Source organism: Sciurus vulgaris (assembly GCF_902686455.1).
Source record: "Sciurus vulgaris genome assembly, chromosome: 11".
Taxonomy (NCBI): domain Eukaryota; kingdom Metazoa; phylum Chordata; class Mammalia; order Rodentia; family Sciuridae; genus Sciurus; species Sciurus vulgaris.
This window is the reverse complement of record NC_136472.1, coordinates 1,031,333-1,059,063: the sequence shown is the minus strand read 5'-3', so window position 1 is coordinate 1,059,063 and position 27,731 is coordinate 1,031,333. Positions and strand designations below refer to the sequence as shown.

The 27,731-nt window shown below is 49.9% G+C and overlaps 1 protein-coding gene across 3 annotated transcripts; it reads left to right on the top strand.

Moving 5' to 3' along the window:
• Positions 1-67: 67 nt before the first annotated feature.
• TOLLIP (toll interacting protein) lies at positions 68-27,731 on the top strand. Of its 3 annotated transcripts, none has more exons than XM_079104958.1 (6): positions 72-248; positions 9,276-9,425; positions 13,437-13,619; positions 14,552-14,704; positions 15,937-16,027; positions 25,008-27,731. In XM_079104958.1, the coding sequence occupies exons 1-6, from the start codon at positions 216-218 to the stop codon at positions 25,220-25,222; spliced, it is 825 nt and encodes a 274-aa protein (XP_078961084.1). In that variant the 5' UTR covers positions 72-215; the 3' UTR covers positions 25,223-27,731. The 3 variants fall into 3 exon arrangements, with proteins under 3 accessions (XP_078961085.1, XP_078961084.1, XP_078961086.1); XM_079104960.1 differs by lacking the exon at positions 72-248 and adding an exon at positions 4,232-4,368; XM_079104959.1 differs by lacking the exon at positions 14,552-14,704 and having other exon boundaries at positions 68-248.

Here is a 27,731-nt window from a genome sequence, read left to right as displayed (position 1 = left end):
CAGCCTGGATCGCGCGTGCGCAGTTAAGCCGGAAGGGGCGGTGCCTGCGCGGCGCCTGCGCAGTGAGCGCCCTGGGGGCGGGGCACCGCGGCCGTCAGCTGACAGACGGCGGCTGCCTCGGGTACAACCGTTGGCTCGCAGGCTCCGGCGGCGCGGAAGGGCTCGTCCTGCGCGTCACTGTCCGGTCGGCGAGGCGCGGGGGCCGCCGCACCACTATGGCGACCACCGTCAGCACGCAGCGCGGGCCGGTGAGGCCCCGAGAGGGCCGGGCGGGGGTGGCGACCTCCGGCGGCGGGAGGGGCCTCGGGTCGCCTCTGCCCTCGGCGGCGCGGGCGGCCGGGCGCCGGCTCTCCTTGGCCCTCGCGGGCGCCCGCCGAGCTGGGCGGAAGCTCGGGTGGGGCTGGACCCGCGCAGGGGCTGGGCGCGTGGGAGGCCGGAGTAGGCGCCCTCCGGGCCGAAGCCGGGCGGACCCCAGGGCCCCTGTCCTCTCCACACACGGCGAGGGCGTGCGGACCGCCTTTCGGGCCCAGTTAGTAGCCTCCTTCCCGAGCCCGTTTCGTCATCTGCAGATGCGAGGGTGGGAGCAGGGAAGTTGGAAGACCCTCCCAACTGGAATTCTCCCTGGAGCGAGGGCTTGGGCTTCCCGGGGTGCTGGGTCCTCTGGAGAGCTGGCGTGGATGGTCTCCACGGGCTCCTGTTAGGCGACTGGGCCGCGGCCGAGGCTGCCGCAGCGTCCCTTCCCTGACGTGCAGACTGAATGCACCGGGCAGCTGGCGTTCCGAGGTCCCCACCCTCGCCGCTGGTGTTGACTGATGTTTGTGTTTCTTGGATGAGCGCGGACTCTGCCGTGGACTTTCCCTGAGGCCTTTGATGTGACCCTCCTGACGCTTACCACACTTGGTGTGGGCGCGTTCCAGAGGCGGCACAGGCAGGGTTGCCTCCCGTGCTCACTGTTCCCGCGTCTTCATCTGGAGCCACCCTAGGGACAACAGCAGATTGGTCGTGTGGGCAGTTTTCTCATTTCTACCTGACTTGCTCAACAGAGATGTGGGAGAGCCAGGACTTGCCACTGTTCACTTGTCCTGCTGCAAGTGGCCAGCAGGACAGCCCCGTCCTTGCTGTGTGGTCTGGAATTGCCCTGACCTCCAGGGAACCAACGCACTATGGTGTGGGACTGAGTTCAAATTACTATACTGGTGCACTCTGTGTCTGGAATGAAGCGAGCAACCAATGGTTAGCCTTCACTGTTAGTGAGGGTACCTATCTCTGCTACTGTGACCACGTGAACTGGCGTAACCTGCACACTGGCAAGTGATTGGGAGTGCAGGCAATGTTCAGACTTGGTGGATCTGTGGTGCCCAGTACTGCGGCTTGGTGCAGTTTTCTACTTGTTCAGTGTTTTGGGGTTCATATGTTTCCTATTTGTATTATGTACAGACACAGCAAGTGTTTTGGGGGTACCCTAATGACCTGCAAGCATGTAGTAACATTGAGTCAGGGCTCTAAGAAGGCAGCATTAGTGACTGGGGTCTTTGACTCTACTTGGGGTGCGTGGTGACTTAACCATTCAGCAGTGTGGGTGACCATGGCATTCAGGGCAGCTATGGCTTAGTGAACCACAGGTGCGTAGCACAGGAACATGTGGCTGTAAGTGGTAACTCCGAGAGCCAGGCTTTAACTCGGGAGTTAGATGCTATGAAAGTTTGCTCCCCAGCTTGAAAGGGGAATAGGAGTGCAGGCGGGTCAGGAGGGGAGCCATTGGAAGCATGAGTTCTGGAGGTGGAGAAGGGGATATGTTGTTCAGCCTCGAGCAGGGTGTCTTATAGATGGAAGGCTGAATGTGGCCCTTGAGCCTTATCTGGCCAGCAACAGTGTTTCCATGGGTTTGCTAGGCACATGCTCTCTGCTGCTTCACCTTTCCCAACAGCTGCTACTTCTAGTTGAGCTGCCCACAGCCCCTGTCGGGACAGTGAGTAGGGTCCAATATAATTCTTACTTTTGCCATAATGTATTGATATTTATTATATCCCTACTTTTTCTGTTACAAGAAATGGAGTTATGGAGATGTGAAGATTAACATGATGCTAGGCTTCCAAACAAAAAGAACCTGTGATACAGTGCGTGTGTGTAATCATCCCTAAGCCCTGGCAGGCAGCCTCCTGTGTGTCAGCCCCAGGCAGTGTTTAGGTAATGGTTCAGGTCCTCCAGCCTGGGAGCCTGAACTCGTGCTTAGGAAGCTAACTCTGTGGCTACTGCCTCCCATGGGTGGGGATGGAGTACCAGGCAGAGTCCTGCAGGCTGTAAAGGGGAGCAGACACTCTGACAGGGTCTGGGAGGGCCCTTTGTCCCTTCTTTGGGCTGGTAGTGGTGAGGAGAGGACTGGGTATACCCAACATCCTGCAGGTCTGAAGGGAGGAGTCTTTGCTTGTGTTAGCAGAACCAGTGCAGTTCTTGCTTCAGGAGAAGCAGCACGTACATCTTCAGGGTAGTTTTTCCTGAATAGCCACTAAGGGATGCCACACCCTGTATTGCATCTGCCTCACTTTTGAAAAATGCCAGTGTTTTGGAATTACCACCTTTCTTCTACCCTAGTCTATTAGAAAGCTCCAAAGGGTCCCAATGGCAAGTGACAGAGTCCTGCTTCTCTGTGGGTGTGTGGGTATGTAGGCAGGAGACCTGCTTTAAGCCAGGCTAGCATTCATGTCAGGAGGGGTTCATCTTGACCTGCTGTTGGAGATGGTGGTTGATCAGTGAGGCAGCTGGAGGTGGTCAGCTCTACCCTTGTCTCTGAGTGTCTCTTGGATGGTCCTTGGAGGCGCAGTCCTGTCTAGGACTGTGTTGGTCTTGACTTCATTGGTGACCTGCTGAACCTGTAGCTTCATTAGGGATGGCATGGGATGGTGTTTGAAAATGGTATTCCATTCTCTGTTTCTGAGCTGGGCTGTTGGTAAAGGCGAGCCTTGCTGCCAGCTAGAGCTGTCTGTCTGTCCTGAAGGAGCGTGTGGCGGGACAAGCAAGGCCAATTGCCCAGGTCTTTCCCTTTACTTTGTAGGGATAGAGGAAGCAGTTGGTTTTCTTTTGAGGTTTGTATTGGCTTTCTCTTTTTTGAGTGTACCAAGAGCCCATGATTTTTAAGCCTTCCATGCCTGAGTCTGTGGCCTTCATCCCTGACAACATGCTCATGGGCAAGCCCTGAGCAGGCAGGGCATGCTCACCAGCTGTGTCATTGGCCTGTGTCTCTGGCTGCTGTGAATGTCTGCTTGGGACTCTGAGGCCAAGTTAATTGTACATGCATACTTAGCATTGCTGATCCTCCAGTAAGTGGGACCATGGCCACGAAGTGGTGTCCTTGCTGGCCTTTCATCTTTGCTCATTTGTCTGATACTAGGATGGCTACTCTGTCTTCATTCTAGGGAGTATTTATTTGGTGTGCATGTGTGTGTGTGTTTTTCTTTGACTTACAGTTTGCTCAGAATCTATGTTTAAGGTATGTCCATCATCAAGCAAACAGCCACACTCTTTTTCTTTTTTATAGTACTGGGAATAAAACCCAGGCCTCATGCATGGTAGATAAATGCTCTACCACTGAACTAAATTCCCAGCCCACTGATGTATTCTGAAGAAGCCAAATATCTAGGTCTGGTGTGTTAGTGCAAACCTTAGTCCCAGTGACTTGGGAGGCTGAGGCAGGAGGATTGCAAGTTTAAGGCCAGCCTCAGCAATTTAGTGAGACCCTGTTTCAAAAACTAAAAAGGGCTGAGAATATAGTTCAGTGGTAGAGTATCTCTGGGTTCACTCTCCAGTATCCCTCGTAAAAAAAAGAAGTTGAATTTAAGAAGTTTGAATTTTTTTTACTGAACCTATTAGTTTTTATTGTTACATACATATGTACACATATTTTTTACACTTTTGTGCTTTTATTCTGTTTTTTTTTGGATTTACCATACATAGGTTTAAAAAAATCAGTTTATTACTAAATTCTGTACTGGTTTGGAAAATATGTAATGTGTTTTTGTTCTCTTGAGTGGTTACCCTAGAAATGTTAACTTGCAAAGTTACGGGGTTCTTAAGTCAATCATCATAGTCAACATGCCCGGCAGTGCCAGGACCTCGGTGCATCCTTGGATGAGCTCTTCCCAGTCCAGGTGCTGTGCGTGCTCTGTGTTATAGTTCCTGCATTCTTTTTTGACCCTCCCACAGGGTGCAGCAGCATTTTTATGCAGTCAGTGCTTGTTGAGATTTGCTGAAGTACATGCTGCTCTCTTCTCTTCCTTGTGTCCAGACCTTTCATGGGGATCCCTTTGCCTTTGCTTCAAGTTCCTTCAGACCTTAATTCCTGAGGACTGACTCTGCTGTGTGTTGAGTCTGGTTGGTATTTGCTTCTCCTCTTGGTTTGTTGAAGAGTGGTTTCTGTCTGCTTCCTGCCTTTCAAACCTGTGCCTGGCCTCTCTTGCGAGTCATTGCTTCTCTTGCCCATTGAGATTTTAGATATGTAAATTATTTGAGACTTTAGGTGCAGCAACAACTCTCAGTCTTTGATCTGGTCACCATTCACAAAATTTTTTCAGTGCTGGAGTGAAGATGGGTGGAGTTGGTGTGTGGGCAGTGCCTGCACCTGGCCTGGTCTGGGGACTGATGTGTGCTAGGTCCCTATGGATTAGTTTTCATTTGTCAGAAACTTGGCTCTTACTGTGGCCAGATCCCTGTACCATTTTTGCTTTCACACCAACTAGACAGTGGAGCTGGGTACAGGTTGGTTTGGGGGCTGGGAACCTGCAAGAGGCAGAGAGGCAGCATGGCTGTGAAACTGGTAGGAAGGGACAGCAGCAGCTTGTCTTGTGTTCAGAGATTCCCCAGTGGGCTCTGGCTCTGGAAAGTGCACCCAGGGGCAGCAGCCCCTGGCTCTTTATCAGCCACCACAGATGCTCCAACACCACATGCACCTGGCCAGTTTTCCCTCATTCCCGTGGAGGTCTCCTTGGTGCCATGGCTTCCTGCGTGCTGGTGACGGTGACTGTCCCTTCCTACCTCTTTCCTGAACTCAGAACCTCTAGTCCAGAAGCTCTTTGCTTTCCCCTGGAATGTTCAGACATGCAGGTGAACAACTCCTCCCTTCATTGCTCAGGACAAAAGCCTTGGGACAGCCTTGTCTCCTCCATCTGCTAGGAAATCTCGTGGGCTCTGCCTTTCAAGTACATCCAGGAGTGGAGTCAGACAACCTCCTCACTGGTTCACTGCTCTGTGCTGTCTCCGTGGCCAGGTACCAGGCAGCACCAGGTGTGAGGCCCAGCATGTTCCTTCTGCCCTCCCTCTCTTCCATCAGGGACCCAGGGGTCTCCTTGTCAGGTTGGGAGCACAGGAGCACCTCATTCCTTTTCAGGGCTGTGTAGGTCTGTGTCATGTAGTTGCTCCTGGCTGGGGGAACTGGGCACCCCAGGTGACTGTTCCTTTTCCCAAGCAGAGGCAGCAAACATACCTGTGCTCACACACCTGTGAGCAAGTGTTTCCACAGGACTGGTCCCTAGAAGTGGAATTTTTGGGTCTTAACAAAGGGATTTAAAATTATTTGTTACTATTGGACTTAGTATATTTATTTTGTAACTTTAAGCAAAAGTGTATAAAAAAGATCCATTTTGTGTCTATTTTCAAGTTTAATCACTGTCTTTTTATATTCCCAAATCTTTGAGCTAGAATAAAGCATATATTTTCATGTGACCATTCAAACATCTCCATCATAATATGGCAAAAATACATTTTAGAATTAGCACTGAATTTTAAAAATAAATTTGAAGTACATGATTATTCATGACATTCTCCAGAACTGCCACTAATTTGAGAGGATTTGCGTCAGCACCTGAACCCACCCATGACTTGTGAAGCATTAACTTATTTTGTTAGCAGTGGTAGCTTTTTAAGGTGTAGAAATGTGTCCTCATTTGGACAAATTCATTCTAAATTGAGAAATCATCAGGGATTTGCACCAGCAGGCAAGCTTGTCTTTCTCCTGTGGACAGTGTGTTGGTTGCATAACCAGTTTCCTTGTTCGGCAATGACTGACACCCCTCTCCTCCCTTTCTTTAGGTTAAGTTGAAATTTTTTTCTAATGAGCTGAGTTTGGAATAATTTTGTATTTAAAGAAAAGCTCCAGAGATGGTAGAGAGTCCCCTGTGACCCTCATCTAGTTCACTTAATGTCAGCATGCCCATCACTGTGAACATGGCTGGCCTTGGGCCACGCCTGTCAGCTCCACGTTCTGCTTGCTCCCTGTATCTGTTGGGGTCCCTGCCCTTCACTTCTCGTGTGTGTTGGCTGCATCTCCTGTAACCTGGGAGTCTCAGGCTTCTCTTGTTTTTGGGGGGATTCCTGATGGTTGGAAAAGGCAGACTGGGCAGGGTTCTGCAGCATGTCCCCAGTGTGAGACATGGTCACATGGCCTAGGCAGAGTGGGTGGTTTTCTCTACTGGGAATAGACTCGGCTCCTCTTCCCTGCCCAGTCATGCCCACTCTCCTTGTTAACCTTCCTGTTTGTAACTTGAAGGTGAAAGGAGTCTATTGAAAGGTAGCAGTACAGCTGCTCTTTAATTATGCCTTTCCCCCATCGAAAAGCAGTCCCATTCTATAATGAAGACCCAGAAGAATACAATTAAAGGGAATCCCACTGCCTAGAGATCCCATTCCTAAGAAGGGGATAGACAAGAGATTGATGAAGGAGAGAGTCAGCATGGTTTCCTCTGAGCAAATTTTTCTGACCCCCCATGTCTGCAGTCCCCTGGTCAGGGACTACCCACATTCCCTGACCAGTTCTGGGGCACCTGCTGACCTGTCTTCTTACACCGGGCACATCCCCAGGAGGTGCAGGTGTTCTCTGCTACAGCCCTAGAGCTGTAGTATATGGCATGTGGTAGGCATTTTCTCAGATCAGTAGGTGGGAATTTAGCCTTTGTGTGTTGACTCCAAGAACTTGGCTGTTCTATCTTTTCTTCTCATCTCATCTCTTCCTTTCCTTTCCCTCCCTACCCCCCTCCTTCCCTTCTTCCCTCCCTCCCCTCCTTCCTTCCTTCTTTCCTTCCTATATGGTGATTGAACCATGGGGTGCTCTATACTGAGCTACATTCCCAATTCTCAGCCCATTATATTCTTTTATTTTGAGACAGGGTCTCACACAGTTGCCCAGGTTGGGCTTAGACTTATAAACCTCCTGCCTTAGCCTCCCAAGTTGCTGGGGTTATAGCTGTGCACCACTGTGCCTGGCTAATATGAGTCTGTTTCTGCAAAATAATCTATTCATGGTGAGTAGACAATGCTGGTGACGGAGCCTGGAGATACGGGCTGTGTGAAGACTCAAGAGTGTGGTCTAGATGCCTGGGAGACTGAGCCCTGAGCCCCTGTGGGAGGTATCAGCATTTCTCATGTGCCAGCAGGAACAGGCATCTCCTGTCATGGGGCCTTTCTCAAGACTCTGCCCAGACTTGCTGTAACCCATTGAAGTGTCCCAGGAGAGGCTGCTGCGCATCTGGGGAGTGGCAGCTGTCACCTGGCAACAGAGGCCTCACAGGTGGCAATCCCTTTCCAGCAGGAGCTTCTGTGAGGGTGAGGCCCCTCTTGGGCCCAGCCTGTGCTCGAGCCTTTGAGGTGTGAAGGTTGTGTGCTGTCCTCAGCAGGAGCTGCTGCTCCAGGGGGCGGGGTTGCTCAGACACTCCTAATGGAGACAACCTTGCCCTCCCATTGTTGTGGACCTCTGACTGGTCTGTGTTCTCTGGAAACCCAGAGGTGGGAAGTCAGACAGGAGCCAGACCTTCCATGACCAGAGCCACTGGGGAGAGGTGCTTCCCGCGCATGTTGGGAGTTCAGCCACCTGTAGGACTTATGGAAGCCTGCCTGTCTCATGTCAGTGGAAGCCCACCACAAGCAGGCATGGATGTCTGGTTTGCACAGTGGAGACAGACAGGGTGTTGTGGCACCTGGGCCCCAAAGTGCTCCCTGTAGCAGTTTTCAGGGAACACACTTGCCTGGGCTTGCTTCTGTGACACTTGGGCTTCTGTTGAGCATGTATCCTGGCCAGTAGAACCACCACAGGCAACACTGATGCTGGCAGGTGTCTGGACCCATTAGTGCTCGAGCTTCTCCTCCAGCAGCCAGACCTGCCTGCCCTCCCTTCTGCAGGAATTTTGGGGGCTGACAGGCTTCCTCAGCCGACCTTGGTTGTGGGTACTTCTTGCCCATGATACTACAGATTGTGCCCCAGCTGTGCACAGGAACAGCAGTATCCTTCTTCAGGTGGCACACCTTCCTGCAGCTGGGGGCATGTGCTGCCCAGGAAGCGTGTGCTTACTCCAGAGCTGCCCTGCCAATCTTTTGTTCCTGGCACTCTCACTGTGGACCCCAGGCAGGTGGACCAATTCCAGGGTAGCCTTCCTGCGAAGCCACTGGTGCCTTGGCTCCAGATACCTCCAGGTCTTCACTTCCTGGTTGATCCTGACCTCTTCTCGACTTGGGTGTGAGCCTTAGCCAGGACCCCCTTTAGGAGTCTGTCCCTTCTGAATCTTGCTTTGGTCTCCTCTGTTTTTCTTGGACACTCTTATTTTCTTGGAGCCCTTTAGGCCTTGGAGAATTCCTGCTCTGGGTGTGTGTCCTCCTGTCCTCCAGCCTAGGCCTTCCTTCTCCCACCTGTCCTCAAGGCTGGGCACGTGGGTCAGCAGGGTTGGGTGAGAGACCAGAACAGAGCAGTGAGGCCTTCTGGATCTGTGTGCTGTTTGTTGTCCTCCAGGCCCCTCTTGAATTTGAGATGCTTCAAGTGGAAATACTTGAAGTTTATCAGACACGGGGTTTTCCAAATAACTTCAGATCCAGAGTTCCAATTTCATCTCATTTGTTTGACCCGGTGACATGTAGTGCCCAGGCTTTCAGATGTGGTGCCAGGAGAAATGGATCATGGGCACAGACGTGAAGTGTGGGGAGACTCCAGGTCACCATCTAGTGGGCCTTTTTTGAGAATGAGAATCCGGTGTTAGTGGCTGAAACATGGTCTAAGCTTACCTGAGCTCTGATATGCCTTTCAGAACTTCCTAAGCCCAATCTTGGCAAGGATCAGGCTGGAAACCCTGGTTCCCTGGCTCTCACTCACAGATAGAGAAACAAACTGAGCCCAGTCTGGGGCTTGATTAGGACACAGGTGAGGGAGGCTGAACACTGGTCCTGGCATATAGGGAGAGTGCTACAGGCTTGCTTGGTGCCCTGCTCTGACCTGCAGGCCTGACTTCTCTCCTTGCCCCAAGGTATACATCGGTGAGCTCCCACAGGACTTCCTCCGCATCACGCCCACACAGCAGCAGCAGCAGGTCCAGTTGGACGCCCAGGCCGCCCAGCAGCTGCAGTACGGAGGGGCAGTCGGCACTGTGGGCCGCCTCAGCATAACTGTGGTGCAGGTGGGTGTCAGGTCTCTTTACTGCGGGCAGTGGCATGGGTGGGAGAAGAGGCATGTCATGATCAGGTACGGGGATGTGGATTTTGGCCTTTATGCCTTGTTTTCCATGTGAACAAATGGAATTTTTCTGGCTCGTTTTTCCTGAAACACCTATCCAATGTGGGAAAAAAACACATATGAAAATTATTGATGATTTCCCGAGGTTCTGCCTAAATTAATTAAAATAATTATGTTGAATGTTGGTGGGTTTCTGCTTCTTGGTGACGCTACTCCTTGAGGAGAGCCTGATCCTCAGAGCAGTGGGGGGAGCTGGCATTGCCCATGGCCCCACCAGCATGTGCCACGTGGGTGGCTCCCACTGACCCCTGCACTGCTGCCCTGCAGTCAGTGGCACCTGCTCAGCCCTACAGCTCCATGCTGACAGACAGGATATGTCTGTGGGTTGCTCAAGGGACTTTCATATGAAAGCTGAAGTGCACTGTTGGAAAAAAGCTAATTATTGACCATCCAGAATGTCCTGCAAAGCCATGGACACAGGCGGAGAGTGGAGAGGCAGGACTGTAGGAAGGCCCTCAGGTAACGTGTGCCCAGCGGACTACTCAGCTGCACTGGGTGCTGAGCCACAGTCTGTGCTAGGCTGTTCACAGCCAGTCTCCTTTCCTCATGACTCGTCTCAAACATCTGCTCAGGTGTATGTTTCTAAAATAATGTGTTGCTTCCCACTTGTAGCTGGTGCCTCCTGAGCACTGCTACCTGGTAGGACAGGGTAACTGCAGGTGCCCTGTCTCAAAGTACAAATACCAGGGCTGGCTGAGCCTCAGAGGTGCCCACCACCTCTGGCCTGTCTCCTCTCTCCAGAGTCCTGGAGCCCCCCTGCCGCAGCCTGTCTGCACCCCAGGCACCAACTTGCCTAGGCCTGCCATCATTAGGAGCACTGCTGAGAACCATTCCTGATCCTCCTGGTCCTCCTCCTCCTCCATTTTTTTTTTTAATGAATTTAACCTTGAATTTATGTATGTATGTATGTATGTATGGATGGATGGATGGATGGATGGGGTAATAAGGGTCGAACCCAGTGCCTCGCCCATGCTAGGCAAGCACTCTACCACTGAGCTACAACCCCAGTCCTCCTGTTCCCTTTTGATAGACTTCCCTCAGCTTCTGGAAGGCTGCTCAGTGGTGCCCTGTTGGATTCTTGTGGTCATCTCCTGGGACCCCCAGAAGGGTTGTGTCTGTATTCTTCCTCCTCCCGGCCACTCACCGGGCCAAGCAGCTCCAATAGCCCATGTGTGTGAGCATCCATGTGCAGATCCTAGCCAAAGATGTATCCCTTGGTACAGACCAGGGCCCTGATCTCCCTGGTGTCCAGTGGTCATCTTACACACAACATACCCCAGTGGAACTTGTGTCCAGCCTTGCCTTCTTCTCAGTCCTGTAGGTGTGACCTCCCAACTCCCCAGTCCTGTAATCCTCCTAGAAGTGGAGGCCAAAAAATTTCTCTCCATCTCTTGCCCCCATGCCTTGCCCCCCCAGCATGGGCTGTGAGCCACTGCACGCACCTTGTGCTGATCTTCTCTTGCATGCTGGGAAGGGACACCCAGCCAGGCTTGGTAGAGTGTGCAAGGTATGAGGGAAGGAGGGCCTGGATGGCTGGCCCCAGGAGAGCAGAGTGGGTTAACCAAAATGGTGAGGAAGGAGAATCACAGTTCACTTGAGGACAATTTAAAGTGAGTGGATACATGGAGGCTGGGACCCAGATCTTGCTGCCAGGGACTTGAGGGGAGAGGCCCATGCTCAGAAGAGGGGATGTGGCTAGAACTCCAGCTGGGCCTGGATGCCCAGTCCAGGAACCTGGGTAGGGGAGGTCTGTCCTGCCAGAGGTGAGCTGGGCTCAGAGGTGCCTGTAGTGGTGTCCTTGGCAAGCTCTGTAGCATCAGATCAAGCAAGAAAGTGCATGGGGTGAGCCAGGAGGGTCTACAGGCAATGTGGAAAGGCTTTTTTGGTGTTTCAGAGGGGAAAGAAAGAAATGAGATGGCTGGAAAGGGTGGGCAGGTGGCAGGTTTTGCAGTAGTTGCACTATTTTCCAAAAGTCAGCCTCCATTGAGAATATTAACATGTTAGAATGCATTCATTTTAAAAATTTTTAAAATTTGTACTAATTGGTTATATGTGACAGTAGAATTCATTTTGACACATTGTACACAAATGGAGCATAACTTTTCCTTCCTCTGGCTACACATGGTGCTGAGTCACACCAGTAGTGTGATCAGACGTGTATACAGGGTAATAATGTCCATCTCACACCACCTCCTTCCCATCTCCACATCCCCTCCCCTCCACTCACTCCCCTCGGCACAATCCAATCCAAATTTCCTTCATTCTTCACTGTCCACCTCCTACTATGAATTAGCATCCGTTTATCAGAGAAAACATTCGGCCTTTGGTTTTTGGGGATCACCTTCTTTCACTTAGCATGATAGAATGCATTCATTTTTGCTTTGTGCACTTGAGTGAGTTTTTGATGAGTGTAAGCACGACTGAAGACTTCTCCCACACCTCGAAACCTTCCCTCCATCCGTCTCGCAGTCCACACCGCACAGCCACCTGACCTGTGGTCGGAGCTGGTGCGTCTGGAGTACAGTGTCTGCTGTGTTGCCCAAGTGTGTAGTCTGCCCACCCCCGTGTGGCCACACCACCTTTGTTTGTCCATCTGCTTGGGGAACACAGGGTGTTTCCAGTTCTTGGCAGTAGGGCTGAAGCTTCCCGGAACATTTGCAGGTAGCATTCTCTGTGAACCAAAGTCTGCACTTTAGTTTATGGGGGTGGGGACGGGGAGCTCATATGGCAGGTTCCCTAGTGGCTGTGCCACCTTGCTTTGCTGCCCATAGCGCGTAGAGCTCCAGCAGCCTTCCTCCTCCTCTTATTAGCACTTAGCACAGGGCTTGGTTGATATCGTCTTGTTTTGTTCCATTGTAGTCATTCTAATAGGTTTGTAGTTGTCTCTGTGTGGTTGGAGTTTTACTTTGCATCCCTCTGATGGCCTGTGATATTGACCATTCTTTGTTGTGCCTCTTATCAGTATCTCTTCAGATCTTTTGCTCATTTTTTAATTGAGTTGTGTGTCTTGTTGAGAGTCAATAGTTTCTATGTTCTGGATACAAGTGCTTTATCACATATGTGATATTTGCAAGTATTTCTCCCTGCCTTGTCTGGTCCCCTCATTTTCTTAAGTTTCTTTCTATGAATGGGTATTCATAATTCTGATGAAGTCCTATTTTTAAGGTTTTTTCCTGCTCGTATCTAAGGGATTTTTGCCTAATGCAGTGCTGTGATTTTCTCCTGCTTTCCGGTGGAGGGTTTATAGCTTTGAGTCTTAAACTTAAACCTTGATGCGCTTTGAGTTCCTGTTTGCTGTATAGTGCTCTGCCAGCATCTCGTCTCATTCATAGTCATTGCTGGTGTTGCTCCCTGACACACTTAGTCCAGCTGAGCAGACCGTCTGGCCTGAAGTCAGGGCCTGTGGTCTGTGATTCAGAGACCTGTGGCACAGGAAAGCCACCATGTCCTGTCCCTGTGAGCCCATGCTGCAGTGGAACAGGGCTCGAGTTGCTGCCGACACCCCATTCCTGAAGAGAAGAAGCAGGAGCCCCAGGCAGCCCTGGCCACAGTATCCGGAAACCTTTGCAGCAGGTGTCACCAGGTTCTGGGGTGACTCAGTCCTTTGAGGGCATCCTCCTTTTCACCTTCCCCCTCGGCCCCTTTGAGGAGGATGCTGGAGACATACCTGTGGGGTGGGCATCCTTGGTTGGGCATGGCCTTGGCACTTTGTTACAGCAGTGGACATGCTCATCAGTGGTTCCTGCTCCTGGCACCTTGAGCTCTGGTGGCTGAAGTTCATGCCAGCAAAATGCCTCCGTGGAGAGTTGATAGAGGTGGGCAGTCACACAACCCCTCTCTTTGCTTGTGTCAGTGGGTGGTGGGCACTCATCTTGCTGAACTTGACTCATTTCAGGCAAAGTTGGCAAAGAATTACGGCATGACACGCATGGACCCCTACTGCCGCCTGCGCCTAGGCTACGCGGTGTACGAGACACCCACAGCCCACAATGGCGCCAAGAACCCTCGCTGGAACAAGGTCATCCAGTGCACAGTGCCCCCAGGCGTGGACTCGCTCTACCTTGAGATCTTTGACGAGGTGAGCAGCACACCGTCATCTCGGGTTGCTCCACTGACTTTAGGTGACCTGTATACCTGATGTAGGTGGCTGTGCCGCAGGCCTCAGCTCTCCCTGCTTTCCCGCTCCTTTGACAGCATCTATTTGGAAACCTTGCCAGGGACACAAACGCTTGTCACTTTGTGGACAGCTGTTCACGAGTAGGTTTAGTTTCAAGCCAGTTATATTCTGTTGCTTGCTGGTAGTAATACTGGTCCTACTGATGCAAGGCACAAAGTCCACCAGTAGTATCCAAGTGGCCAAGTTAGTAGCCAGGTATGCAGCACTTTTGAGGGCCAGTCAGGAAGCTCAGGTGGCTATAGGAGTCTCCTTTGAGGTTTGGCTCAGGCCACACGTGCCTCAAAGGCTGGGGCTGCAGGGCCAGGGCCAGGAGGAGCTGGGATGCAGCCTCCCCTTACCCTCCTTCTTCAGTCTTCCTTCCTCTTAGCCTCTTCTGCCTTCTTCCTTTGGCCCACAGGGGAGCACACAGGGAACAGAGTAGGGCTGTAAGTGGCAGCTCAGCACTCTCCCCTGGTCTGGTGCTTGCAGTGCACAGGGGTGCAGAGGTGGTATCTAGTGGAGTAAGGATCAGCCCACTGGGGGCTGGGGAGGAACAGTAGGCATGTGGGTGTAGCAGGGGAGAGCCAGCAGCCCTGGGGAGACTCCCTCGTCTGCTGAGAGCCTAGTCCATCCCGTGGTGGTGCCTAGGCAGGAGGTACAGAAAGCTGGCCTCTGGGCCGCTCAGACAGATCTGACTGAATAGGAGGCTCCCTCAGGAGGGCTGGGAGGGACTCTGTCCTGCTGGCAAGATGCAGATGCCGTCTGGTGTAGGGGTCATGCAGCAGCAGGGAGAGCTTTGGTTTCTGTCACATGGGTCACCAGTGGGCCTTGATGGGGTCTCCTCTCATCCTCAGCGAGCCTTCTCCATGGATGACCGCATTGCCTGGACCCACATCACCATCCCCGAGTCCCTGAAGCAGGGCCAGGTGGAGGATGAGTGGTACAGCCTGAGCGGGAGGCAGGGGGATGACAAGGAAGGCATGATCAACCTGGTCATGTCCTACACGGTGAGCATGCCCGCCGGCCAGTCCGCAGGGGGAGCAGCCTGCTCTGGGGAGCCTCCACCGTCCCTGTAGGCGCTGGGGCCTGGGGTCTGGCTCTGTGAGTGATGTGACGCAGCCAGCCAGGCCTGGTACACTGCCTCAGGTTCTGGGCCTGCGGGTCCTTCCCCAGGAGGCCGTGAGTGGCCGCCAAGAGGCGAGGCGTCTGGGCAAAGACACTGGGTAGCGTGGGTGAGAGCAGAGGCCCGGCTCTGTAGAGCAGCAGGCCCAGCACGTTCGGCCCCCTGGCTGCTGCCCACTCCCACCCTTGGGGCATCTGTGGCTCCTGGGATCTTGGACTGGGGTCTGGGCTCTTGGGCACCCTCATCTCTTTTGTGTCACCCGGGGATTTTTCTTTTTTAATTGTTATTTTAAACTTTTACTGGGAAAGTTTTAAGCTACGAGAGTGGAAATGAGCGTGGCCAGTCTACATGTATGATGACGTGGCACTGCAGTGACACCTTCTGGTCCCCTGCCTTTACTGCTGAATGTTCAGAGAGTGTCCTGGACCCCAGCATCATGTGTGGTCGCTTGAGTGTTTTGTCTCCTGTCTCTAACAAGCCTCTGCTAGAGCACACTATCATTGTTTACTTACCCGTTCAGGAGCTTTGTTTTACTTTTGTTTTGGTAGGGGTTTTTTATTGTTTTTGTTTTTGTTTTTGTACCGGGGATTGAAACCAGGAGTGCGTAACCACTGAGCCATATCCCTAGCCCTTTCTATATTTGAGAGACAGGGTCTCGCTGGACTTGTTTAGGGCCTCACTAAGTTGCTGAGGCTGGCTTTGAACTTGCAGTGCTCCTGCCTCAGCCTCCCAGCCACTGGGATCATGAGTGTGCCATGCCCAGCACATGCTTTGTTTTGAACTGAACTCTAGGACTGTAGAGAGAAGCCGCTGGTGTAGACGTGAGCTCTCAGAAACAGACCCTAAAGTACATAGACGTGCCTTCTTAGGCCTGCGCTCTGTATTGTACCCCATCACCTAGTGCTGCACGTCCACAGCACCTCCTGTGCAGGCCACCCACCCTGTGTTCTCCCGGCCCAGGGGAGGTGGTGTGCTGGTGTGAGGCCGTAGCACCTATGCTGGGCTCCACTTTCTTGGGTCTTATGTCCGGGCTCTGTGAGGCTGGAAGTAGATAAGTTTTGACATGTGGTGTAGTCCTTCTTCCCTGACCCCATGATTGTCTTTGATGTGTTTCAGTCACTGCCAGCTGCCATGATGATGCCACCCCAGCCTGTGGTTCTGATGCCAACTGTGTACCAGCAGGGCGTTGGCTATGTACCGATAGCAGGTTTGTGTGCGGCTGCTCTTTGATAAAAGTAGGAAAGTGGGGGAGGGGCCTCAGCATGCGTGTGGGGCTGGGGCCCGTGTAGAAGGGTGAGGGTGGTGCCTTGCAGACGACCTTCCGAAGCAGGGTGCAGGTTGCCTTGGAGCTCGATACGAGACGTAGGAAGTAGTCTGTGTGCTCCCTAATTGTTGGTGCAGAGACGGTGAGTTTTGCAGATGTGGGAATGAGCTCGCTTAGTGCCTGGTATGGTAGACAAGTTCCTGCTGGTGAAGCGCACCCCTGCCTTTGGGCGTTGTGTCTGCTGCCATGCTTGCCTGTATGAGTTAGGCATCATGGCGGCACTCGTGCCGAGCTGGAAGGTACCTTTGTATGCTTCTGTGCTTTTGAGTTTTCATGGTAACCTTTGGTTACCTTCCACCTGGGGCCAGGACAACACTGGTGCCTAGCTGGCCTTCATACCAGAATAGCCATGAAACTGGTCAAGGTGGACAGGATGATAACTGTGTTCCTGTATCATCCACTAGGCAGGGAAAGACCATGTCATCCTGGTTCTCTGCCACAGTCCAGGGAGCTTAGTTCTGAACAGAGGCCAGGGGCAAAGGCCAGAGACTGGGGCAGTGGGAGTGGAGGATCTGTGGGGCAGGGGAATTTGGGAGGGTCCTGGGCTCAGGAGACACCAGTGGTGCTGCTCCAGGCTGGCACAGGACAGAGGTGCTGGCAGACGAGCAGTGTGGGGCCCTCGGGATCCTGCCCAGTCGGAGTGGAGGGCTCGTCGGCCCCGCACGTGCCACAGCCAGCCCTTACAAGAGGACATGGGGCTTGTGGCCTGAGCCCGTGCACACCTGGGAGCCTCTGCCTGTGATGAGGCTCTTGTGGGAACTGAGGGCAGCGCTCTTCAGAGCCAGGGCAGGACCTTGCCACGTCCTGAACGTCTGCCAAAACCCGAGCACCAGGCTGACCCAGCGACCCATCATGACCCAGGTGCTTTAAAGCAGCCGTGGTTGTCAAGAGCTCAAGGAGAGAACCTTGGCGAGTGAACAGGGAAACTGGCCCTCTCAAGAAACCCAGATGGAAGTTCGGGACCTGGCAAACTCGGTGTCAGGGCCCTGAGGCCTGGAGGGCCTGGTCCTTGGAGCATGGTCTTGGACCTCAGCAGTGCTCCATCCAGGGCATGCGGTCCTGTTTGTGTGAGATGTCTGTTGCCCTGTTATCCTGAGTTAGAGGTCTGGGGACAGGGGCAGGGACCTGTAGGGAACACGGGCTTTTCATGTCCTAGGGCTGCTGCAACCAGGGCCACAGGTGGGAGGGGTTGGGGACCTCAAATACAGAAATCTGTTCTCTTTCAGTTCCTGAGGCCAGAAGTCCAGAATAAGCTCTGGCAGGGTCACATCCTCCAGAGGCCCCAGGGGAGGGCCCTCCTGCCTCCTAAGCTTCTGGCCCCACGTCTATGTCCCTCCAGGGACTCACCCTTTGGTGTGTCTCCTCCTATCTCTTTTTAATTTAATTTATTTATTTTGATTCATTGTAAACAAATGGGTTACAACTTGTTTCTCTGGTTGTACATGAAGTAGAGTCGTACCATTTGTGTAATCATACATGTACATAGAGTAATGATGTTTGTCTCAATCTGTTATTTTTCCCTTCCCCCCACACCTCCCACCCCTCTTTCCTCTATATAATCCATCCTTCCTCCATTCTTGTCTCCCTCCCACCCCCCATTATGTATCATCATCTGCTTATCAGAGAGATCATTTGGCCTTTGGTTTTTGGGATTGGCTTATCTCATTTAGCATGATATTCTCCAACTTCATCCATTTGTCTGCAAATGCCATAATTTTATTCTTCTTTATGACTGAGTAATATTCTGTTGTGTTTCTTTATCCATTCATCAATTGAAGGGCATCTAGGTTGGTTCCACAATCTAGCTATTGTGAATTGAGCAGCTATGAACATTGATGTGGCTGCATCACTGTAGTATGCTGATTTTAAGTCCTTTGGGTATAGGCCACAGAGTGGGATAGCTGGGTCAAATGGTGGTTCTATTCCAAGTTTTCTAAGGAATCTCCACACTGCTTTCCAGAGTGGCTGCACTAATTGGCAACCCCACCAGCAATGTATGAGTGTACTTTTTTCCCCACATACTCGCCAACACCTGTTGCTCCTTGTATTCTTGATAATCACCATTCTAATTGGGGTGAGATGAAATCTTAGGGTAGTTTTGATTTGCATTTCTCTTATTACTAGGGAAGTTAAAACATTTTTCCATGTCTGTTGATTGCTTGTAGATATTCTGTGAAGTGTCTGCTCATTTCCTTAGCCCGTTTGTTGATTGGGTTATTTGTATTCTTGGTGTAAAGTTTTTGAGTTCTTTATAGATTCTGGAGATTAGTGCTCTATCTGAAGTGCATGTGGCAAAGATTTTCTCCCACTCTGTAGGCTCTCTCTTCACATTGCTGATAGTTTCCTTTGCTGAGAAAAATCTTTTTAGTTTGAATCTGTCCCAGTTATTGATTCCTTTTTTTAATTTCTTGTGCTTTGGTAGTCCTGTTAAGGAAGTCTGATCCTAAGCCAACATGATGAAGATTTGGACCTACTTTCTCTTCTATAAGGTGCAGGGTCTCTGGTCTGATTCCAGGGTCTTTGATCCATTTGAGTTGTTTTGTGCCGGGTGAGAGATAAGGGTTTAGTTTCATTCTGCTGCATATGGAGTTCCAGTTTTCCCAGCACCATTTGTTGAGGCTAACTTTTCTCCATTGTATGTTCTTGGCCCCTTTGTCTAGTATGAGAAAACTGTATTTATGTGGGTTTGTCTCTGTATCCTCTGTTCTGTACCATTGAGCTACCTATTTTGGTGCCGCTACCATGCTGTTTTTGTTACTATTGCTCTGTAGTAGGAGTTCTGGTATTGTTATACCCCCTGCTTCACTCTTCCTGCTAAGGATTGCTTTAGCTATTCTGGGTTTCTTATTTTTCCAAATGAATTTCATGATTGCTTGCTCTGTTTCTATGAGGTAGGTCATTGGAATTTTAATTGGAATTGCATTGAATCTATATAACACTTTTGGTGGTATGGCCATTTTGACAATATTAATTCTGCCCATCCAAGAACATGGGAGATCTTTCCATCTTCTGAGGTTTTCTTCATTTCTTACTTTAGTGTTCTGTAGTTCTCATTGTTAGAGGTCTTTCACCTCTTTTGTTAGATTAATTCCCAAGTTTGTTTTTTTTTTTTTTTTTTTGAGGTTATTGTGAATGGGGTAGTTTTCCTAAATTCTCTTTCAGAGGATTCATCACTTATGAATAAAAATGCATTAGATTTATGAGCATTGATTTTATATCCTGCTACTTTACTGAATTCATTTATGAGTTCTAGAAGTTTTCTGGAATTTTCAGGATCTTCTAAATATAAAATCATGTCCCCGGCAAATAGAGATAGTTTGAATTCTTATTTTCCTATTTGTATCCCTTTAATTTCTTTGATCTGTCAAATTGCTCTGGCTAGAATTTCAAGGATGATGTTGAACAGAAGTGGTGAAAGAGGACATCCCTGCTTTGTTCCAGTTTTTAGGGAACAAAACTCCAGTTTTTCTCCATTTAGAATGATGTTGGCTGTGGGCTTAGCATAGATAGCCTTTACAATGTTGAGGTATGTTCCCACTACCCCTATTTTTTCTAGTGTTTTGAGCATGAAGGGGTGTTATATTTTATGAAATGCTTTTTCTGTATCTATTGAAATAATCATGTCATTCTTAATTTTAAGTCTGTTGATATGGTGAATCACATTTATTGATTTCCGGATGTTGAACCAACCTTGCATCCTTTGGTTGAAACCCACTTGATCATGGTGCAGTATCTTTTTAATATGTTTTTGTATAGGATTTGCTAAAATTTTGTTAAGAATTTTTGCATCTATGTTCATTAGGGATATTGGTCTGAAATTTTCTTTCCTCGATGTGTCTCTGTCTGATTTTGGTATCAGGGTGATATTAGCTTCATAGAATGAATTTGGAAGGGTTCCCTCCTCTTCTATTTCATGGAATACTTTGAAGAGTATTGGACTGGGCTCTTCTTTGAAGGTCTTGTAGAACTCGGCTGAGAACCCATCTGGTCCCAAACTTTTCTTTGTTGGTAGGCTTTTGGTGACCACTTCTATTTCATTGCTTGAGAATGATCTATTTAAATTGCATATGTCCTCCTGATTCAGTTTGGGTGGATCATATGTCTCTAGAAACCTGTCGATGTCTTTGAGATTTTCTATTTTGTTGGAGTATAGATTTTCAAAATAGCTTCTAACTATGTTTTGCATTTCAGTCATGTCTGTCGTGATACTTCCTTTTTCATCCCAAATTTTAGTAATTTGAGTTTTCTCTCCTTCTCTTTGTTAGTGTGGCTACGGGCTTATCAATTTTGTTTATTTTTTCAAAGAACCAACTTTTATTTTGTCTATTTTTTCAGTTGTTTCTTTTGTTTCAATTTCATTGATTTCAGCTCTGATTTTAACTATTTCCTGTCTTCTACTACTTTTTGGTGTTGATCTGTTCTTTTTCTAGGGCTTTGAGCTGTAGCATTAGGTCGTTTATTTATTGACTTTTTCTACTTTTATTCAATGTGCTCCATGAAATGAATTTTCCTCTTAGTACTGCTTTCATAGTGTCCCAGAGATTTTGATATGTTGTATCTTTGTTCTTGTTTACCCCTAAGAATTTTTTTATTTCCCCCCTGATGTCTTCTGTTATCCATGCATCATTCAGTAGCATATTATTTAATCTCCAGGTGTTGGAGTAGTTTCTGTTTTTTATTTTGTCATTGATTTTTAATTTTATTCCATTATGATCTGATAGAATACAAGGTAGTATCTCTGTCTTTTTGTATTCACTAAGAGCAGCTTTGTGGCATAACATATGGTCTATTTTAGAGAAGGATCCATGTGCTGCTGAGAAGAAAGTGTATTTGCTCATTGATGGATGGAATATTCTATATATGTCTGTGAAGTCTAAATTATCGATTGCATTATTGAAATCTATGGTTTCTTTGTTCAATTTTTGTTTGGAAGATCTGTCCATTGGTGAGAGAGGTGTGTTAAAGTATTATTGTGCTGTGGTGTATTTGGTTCCTAGAATTGAGAAGGATTTGTTGGACGAACATGAATGAGCCATTGTTTGGGGCATAGATATTTATGATTGTTGTGTCTTGCTGATTTATGCTTCCATTGAGGAGTATGAAATGTCCTTCTTTATCCCTTCTGACTAACTTTGGCTTGAAGTCACTTTATCTGATATGATGATGGATACCCCCTCTTTTTTACTGAGTCCATGTGCATGGTATGTTTTTTCCCATCCTGTCACCTTTAGTCTGTGGGTATCTTTTTCTATGAGATGAGTCTCTTGAAGACAGCATATTGTTGGGTCTTTCTTTTTAATCCAGTCTGCCAGTCTGTGTCTTTTGATTGATGAGTTCAGACCATTAATACTCTGGGTTATTATTGAGATGTGATTTGTATTCCTGGTCATTTTGGCTTATTTTTGGTTTTTAACTTGACTTGGTTTCTCCTTTATTTGGCTGTTCCTTTAGGGTAGTTCCTCCCTTTGCTGACTTACATCATTGTTTTTCATTTCTTCCTCCTGGAATATTTTGCTGAGAATGTTCTGTAGTGCAGGCTTTCTATTTGTAAATTCTTTTAGCTTTTGTTTATCATGGAAGGATTTTATTTTGTTGTCAAATCTGAAGGTAAGTTTTGCTGGGTGTAAGACTCTTGGTTGGCATCCATTTTCTTTAAGAGCTAAGAAATGTTGTTCCAGGCCCTTCTAGCTTTTAGGGTCTGGTTGAGAAATCTGCTGATATCTGTATTGGTTTCCCCCTGAATGTAATTTGATTTTTTTCTCTCGCAGCCTTTAAAATTCTATCTTTATTATGTATGTTAGGTATTTTCATTATAATGTGCCTTGGTGTGGGTCTGTTGTAATTTTGTACATTTGGTGTCCTATAAGCGTCTTGTATTTGATTTTCCTTTCATTCTTCAGATTTGGGAAATTTTCTGATATTATTTCATTGAATAGGTTGTTCATTCCTTTGGTTTGTACCTCTGTGCCTTCCTCAATCCCAATAATTCTTAAATTTGGTCTTTTCATGACATCCCATAATTCTTGGAGATTCTGTTCATGATTTCTTACCATCTTCTCTATTTGGTCAACTTCGTTTTCAAGATTAAATATTTTATCTTCAATGTCTGAGGTTCTGTCTTCTAGGTGTTCTATCCTATTGGTTATGCTTTCTGTGAAATTTTTAATTTGGTTTATTGTCTCCTTTTCAAGAATTTCTGTTTGGTTCTTTGTTTTTTTTCAGAATCTCAATCTCTTTATTGAAATCATCCTTTGCTTCCTGCATTTACTCTTTTAACTGTTGATTGGTGTGATCATTCAGTGCCTGCATTTGCTCTCTTATCTCATCATTTGCTTCTCTGATCATTTTAACGGCTGTCTTCCTCCTGTCTTGAACAAGGGCCCATCATGCTCCAGCATGGCCTCATCTCAGCTCAGGTACATCTGCAAAGACCCTGTTTCCAAATACAGCCCCATCATTCATAGCACTGGAGGTCAGGACCTGAACATTTTTTGGTGGGGGGAATGACGTAATTTTGTGTACTTTAGTTAACAACATGAAAGCATATTTGGTTAATAGAAAATCAGCTTCTGAATAAGGAAAAGTTATTTGTCTTTTTCTGCCTTCTATCCTTAATTCTCTTTGCAAATGTGTTTAAAGTTTGCCCTAAAATGTTTATTTTAGGAAAGGCTAGGTTTTTTTTGTAAACAGAGACTTTGAACTCTTCTTTTGATGTATATTTTTAAATTTTGAAACAGCTTCTTATAGAAAGGTACAAAACAGAAAAAAGAATGTCTTGCCAGAATCTTTGGAGATTGTAGTCCCCTGGTGCCTACCTTTGCCCCCAGGGGAGTGTGCATCTCCTTTCATTGAGGAAATCCCACTGCTCTGGACAGCATCCATGTTGAGGACTGCCACAGAGTAGATGGTGCCGTCTGCTTGTGAGACCCTACCTGACATCTCAGGGCAGCATCCAGGCCCTGGCCCAAGACTTGGAGTGTGCCCAGGGCCTTGTGGCAGGCCCTGTGGTGCCACCATCTGCCCCACAGCTGTGCTGCACGTCATATACCATCCCTGTGGGCATGCCCAGCTTGTGCCCTGGAAAGCTGCCCACCCTCAACATTGCTGCTCAGTCCTACATGCTTGTGTGGGAGGCAAGATGACTGCCTTTTTACCTTTGAGGACTGAGCCTGGACACTCTCTTGGTATCTGCTTGTGGTCACCACTGCTGCCTGTTTGGCATCAGCCTCTGCTGTCCGCTGACTTTGCTGTAGCCGTGTGGGCCCGGTGGTTTCTTCTCTGGACTGTAGTTTGTTACTGCATTGTCACTTAGTGACTCCGTGTTTGGCTGCAGTCTGGACACTCTGTCTGATGTGTCTCACCTCTGAGTGCTTCCTGACTCCGGCACCCCTGGAAGCACCCAGCTCGTGTGCCTTCCCTGCCTCTGTCCTGGACTTAGCTACTTCTCCCAGGTTATGGAAGTTTGGGTCCTTCCTTAGTTGTCCTGGTAGTATTGGCTGGTGCTGAAGTGCCCTACCCTGGTAGAAGTTGATGCCCAGTGTCCCCTGAGTCAGGTCATTCCTGAATGTTTGTGATGGCAACACTGTCTTCCTGAGCTGGCACTTGCTGAGTGGGGAGGGTGCCATCCACTGTGGCCACCCCAGTGGGATGACAGTTGTGTGCTACTGCCCCTGCTGTGGTTTCCCCCTTCTTGTGAGCAGTACAGGGTGCTGAGCGTGTCACAGCCTGTCTCAGATCAGCCAGGCAGGCACTGGCGTGAAGGGGAGCATGTGGCCAGGGCCAGGGCCCAGTCCTGAGGGGCTGTGGGAGGTGGTAGTTTTCTGTGTTCCTTCCCTGCTGGGGGGCTGGCCGGTTGGGTAGGAGTACGGGGGAGGCATACAGCCCGGAGGGGCCCGCAGCCCATCTTAGGGCCTCGTTGCCGATTTTGCCTCAGGATGCTGCCTTGAGGGTCTTCTGAATTTAGCCAGGGGCGAAAGCTATGTCCTGAAGTCATTTAAACATTGGTTCCCTTGAACCTGGTTGGGAGGATTGTTCACACTTAAAGCCTTCAAGAATCGATAACGATGTGACCCCTTATAACTTTAGAGAGAAATCCAAAGGGAACTGTCACGGTTAGTCACCCAGCCCTGCCAGCACTTCCTGCATCCTAGGCTGGCCTGTCTCCGGGCAGCAGGGGTGAGCTCAGCTGTCCCAGTTCCGTGACCCTCTGTGACAGCCTCTCCCGGCGTGGCCTGAGGCTACCCATGCAGAGCTGCTGTAGGCGCGTGGCAGAGCCTCCCTGAGGGCGCTCGTGCTGCTGGTGCTTTGAGACTTGGGGAGCATTTGCTTAGTGGTCTTGGTGTGTGTGGTGCTTGTCCTGGGGTCCGTGTGTGGCCCTGCTGGCTGCTGAGGGCTTGCCATGCTGTTCTCCCTCACTGATGTCCTTGCCCTACTGCGGAGGGCATCCTAGTGTCCGATGGCAGTAGACATGAGATTTGAGGGATGCCTGATGAAGGGGCAGACATGGTACTCTGCTCATCTCCAGACTGAGACCTGCGTTGGGGCCTCTGTCAGGCAGGATTCACGTCTGGAGTGGGAGTCTCTGAGGTCTTGGAGGGTCAGAATGTGTGGTCACCTGTTATTGTGAAGTAAGTTCATGTGAGATTTGGAACCTGTGACTTTTACAAATTGTCACGAGTGGAGAAGATAGCCCAGCCTGCCTGTGGTGGGTGTGGGGGCTGCTGGGCCGTGGGTGTGCCTGCAGGTCAGTGTTCAAGGAACTATCCCCTCAGGAGCCAGGCAAGTGTTGTTTCTTCTCAAGCAGAAACAGACACTGCACTTCTGTGACACTGACATTCTCCCACACTCAATCTTCTGTCTTCAGGAATGCCCACTGTCTGTAGCCCTGGCATGGTGCCTGTGGCCATGCCTGCGCCAGCTGTGACTGCTCAGCCCCGCTGTAGTGAGGAGGACCTGAAGGCCATCCAGGACATGTTCCCCAACATGGACAGGGAGGTGATCCGCTCTGTGCTGGAAGCCCAGAGAGGGAACAAGGACGCCGCCATCAACTCCCTGCTGCAGATGGGTGAAGAGTCCTAGACCTGCCTGCTGCCCATGGCCTCTCACCACCAGCCCTTTGGACTTGGTAACCCAAGGTGGTTCCCCAGGTCACCATCCCAACAAGAATCCTGTGAAGACCACCCACGGACCCCTTCCTTGGCCGTCTGTGCTGCCCCCTCCCTGCCTTTCTTGGGGTGCATGTGGGTCTCAGTTTCCAGCAGTCCTCTTGACTGTTGGTAGGGTAGAGCAGCTCCCTCCTTGTTGGGGTTAGGCAGTGATGGTGTGGCAGTGTCACTGCACAAACCCCTCCTCCTCTTGCTTGGGGACCTGCGTTTCCCCTTCTCACACTGTTCTGGAAAGCATTCTCGTAGAAAGCGGCTGCCTCTGCCAGGGTGTTTGAAATTGCTGAGCGTCTTTCTGAGTTGACAAGTGGCATAATTATTCAGCCTGGTTGGGATTGACCTAGGAGCGTAAAGAGCACAGAATCCACATGTGCTGACTTACGGGCCATTTTTACAACCTTGAAGCCAAAAGCTCACGTCCTTCTGATGCTGTGTGTGATCCCAGGCTGCTCACCTGGTGCCCGGCAAGTGAGCCATGTTTCCTGGTGTTGGCCAGCAGGCCTGACCTCTTGCCTGGCTCGCTGGTCGCCATCCCTCCAGGCCTCAGTGACAGATTCCAGTCCCAAGCTGAGTGCACACCTGGTACATGAAGGGAGCCCGAGTAGTGGCCACGCTCCGCCTTGGTCCTTGCCTGCTGGAGGCTGCTCTCTGACTCCATCGGACCTACACTGGGGCTTCTCTTCCTGATAGGCCCTCACCACCGGGAGTGAGGAAAGTGGGCACTGCGCTGCGTTTGCTCTCCCACTGTTCTGGTCCCTGGCTGCTGCTGTCGTGACATGGGTGAGTGCTGTGCACCAGCGCTGTCGTCCGCGGTGGTAGAGGAGAAACCCAGCTGGCTTTAGTGTCTGCAGACCTCTCAGGCTGGAGCTGCTTGTGCCTGCCGGGTGCCCCTGGTGTGTGGCTAGCTGGTGTTCTGCTGCAGCGTTGCTGAGGGGGAGGACTGGGCGACACCTGGTGGTAGGCCTGACTCAGGCTCACCATGTGCTGAGAAGCTAGCGGCATGGCTGCAGGCTGCACCGCCACCTTCTGCATTGAATTGCAGTTGCTTTTCCTTCTCCCAAGTGTTTGCACCCAGGCTTTGGCTGTGAGATACAGGTATGAAGGTGAAGCCCAACATTTCCAACTTCATGAAACATTTAGATGGAGAAAGTGCTTAAAGGTTTAGCCTCTTTCCCTCTAAAAATGTAGGTTTGAAGCTTTGCTAGAGAGCAGTGCTTTCTGCCACCTTCGGGTGCTTTTTTCAGATGCATTGTTCATGAGTGCATTTCCGTAACCCTGAGGCAGGATGGTGGTGCCTCTGTGGATCCTTAGTAAGGATTGGAGGTGGAGAGGACCGAGATATACTGTCAGGTGGACTCCAGCACTTGCTCCAACTTGCCAGCCGCTGAAGTCCCCCACTCCAGGCTGTGCGGGCCTGTGCGGGAGGCGTGGTGGGCAGGACAGACCTTCCCCAGGTGGCTGGCTCAGTGCTGTCTGCAGACTTAGCACAGGGCTCGCCAGCCTGCAGCACCCACGTCCAGGACCCAGGTGTGGCTGCGGTGCCTGGCTTCTGCCTTAACATCGCTGTCTGTGTCGGGTACGTGCTTCTGCAGGGCATGTCCCAGGGAGAGCGTCACCAGAGCCAACCCAGAGCTGCCACTGCAGTGCCCGTGGAGGCAACACTTATGGGTTGGCACTCTGAGGAGAATGGCAGTTTTAATATGACTTAGGACTTACTGTGGTCTGTTCCTTTCCTTTTTCATGAACGCTTTATTTTTTTAATAGACCGAAAACAGACCACATTTTATGAAGACTTTGGTTAAGTGAGACTTCTTCCATTCTGTCTCCTGTTGGGAGTCCAGGGCAGTGGGGGTGTCAGGTCTCAGTTCTTGCTTACTCCACCTGGTCGCGTCCTGTGTCTAGTATCTGTGAAAGGTTGCCATACTTGGAAGGAATGCTTTGACCCAGCTCAAAGGCAGAGGTCACAGAGGTCAGGGCAGACACACATAGGCTCCTGGCTCAAGGCTGGCCCTTGCCGGGTCTGGCCACTCCTGTCCCTGTGTTTGAGGATGCAGGCCATTGGCAGAGCCACACCCCGTGTTCAGTGAGGCTGGCCTGCCCTGCCAGCCCCAGTGTGTGCTCTGGCTCGGGTGCCCTCTGGCTTCCGCCTCTGTGTGTGATGAAAAGGACTGTGTGTGGTTTGATTACGCCGCGGCCTCTCTAGGCTGCCTCTTCCCTCTATGGCCGTCTGCTCTCAGCTGAAACCCGCTGTGTGGGTGTTGGTGGGCTTGTCTCAGAACTTTGTGTCTCTGGTTATTTGCTGTGTGGGGAAGGTCCATAACCAGATTTTTCTTTGATTGTAAAATATATTTTTACTTTTCAGTCTTCTTATTTAATAAATGGTCCATACAAAAATAGAGAAATAAAGTCCTCTAAGGGAAAGTTTA

Bases quoted from the DNA above. Each gene is read 5' to 3' on its own strand.
- TOLLIP (XM_079104958.1), top strand. From the start codon at position 216: ATGGCGACCACCGTCAGCACGCAGCGCGGGCCG. The intron at 13,620-14,551 runs GTGAGCAGCACA...TCTCATCCTCAG, and splicing joins ACCTTGAGATCTTTGACGAG to CGAGCCTTCTCCATGGATGA. The intron at 14,705-15,936 runs GTGAGCATGCCC...GATGTGTTTCAG, and splicing joins ACCTGGTCATGTCCTACACG to TCACTGCCAGCTGCCATGAT.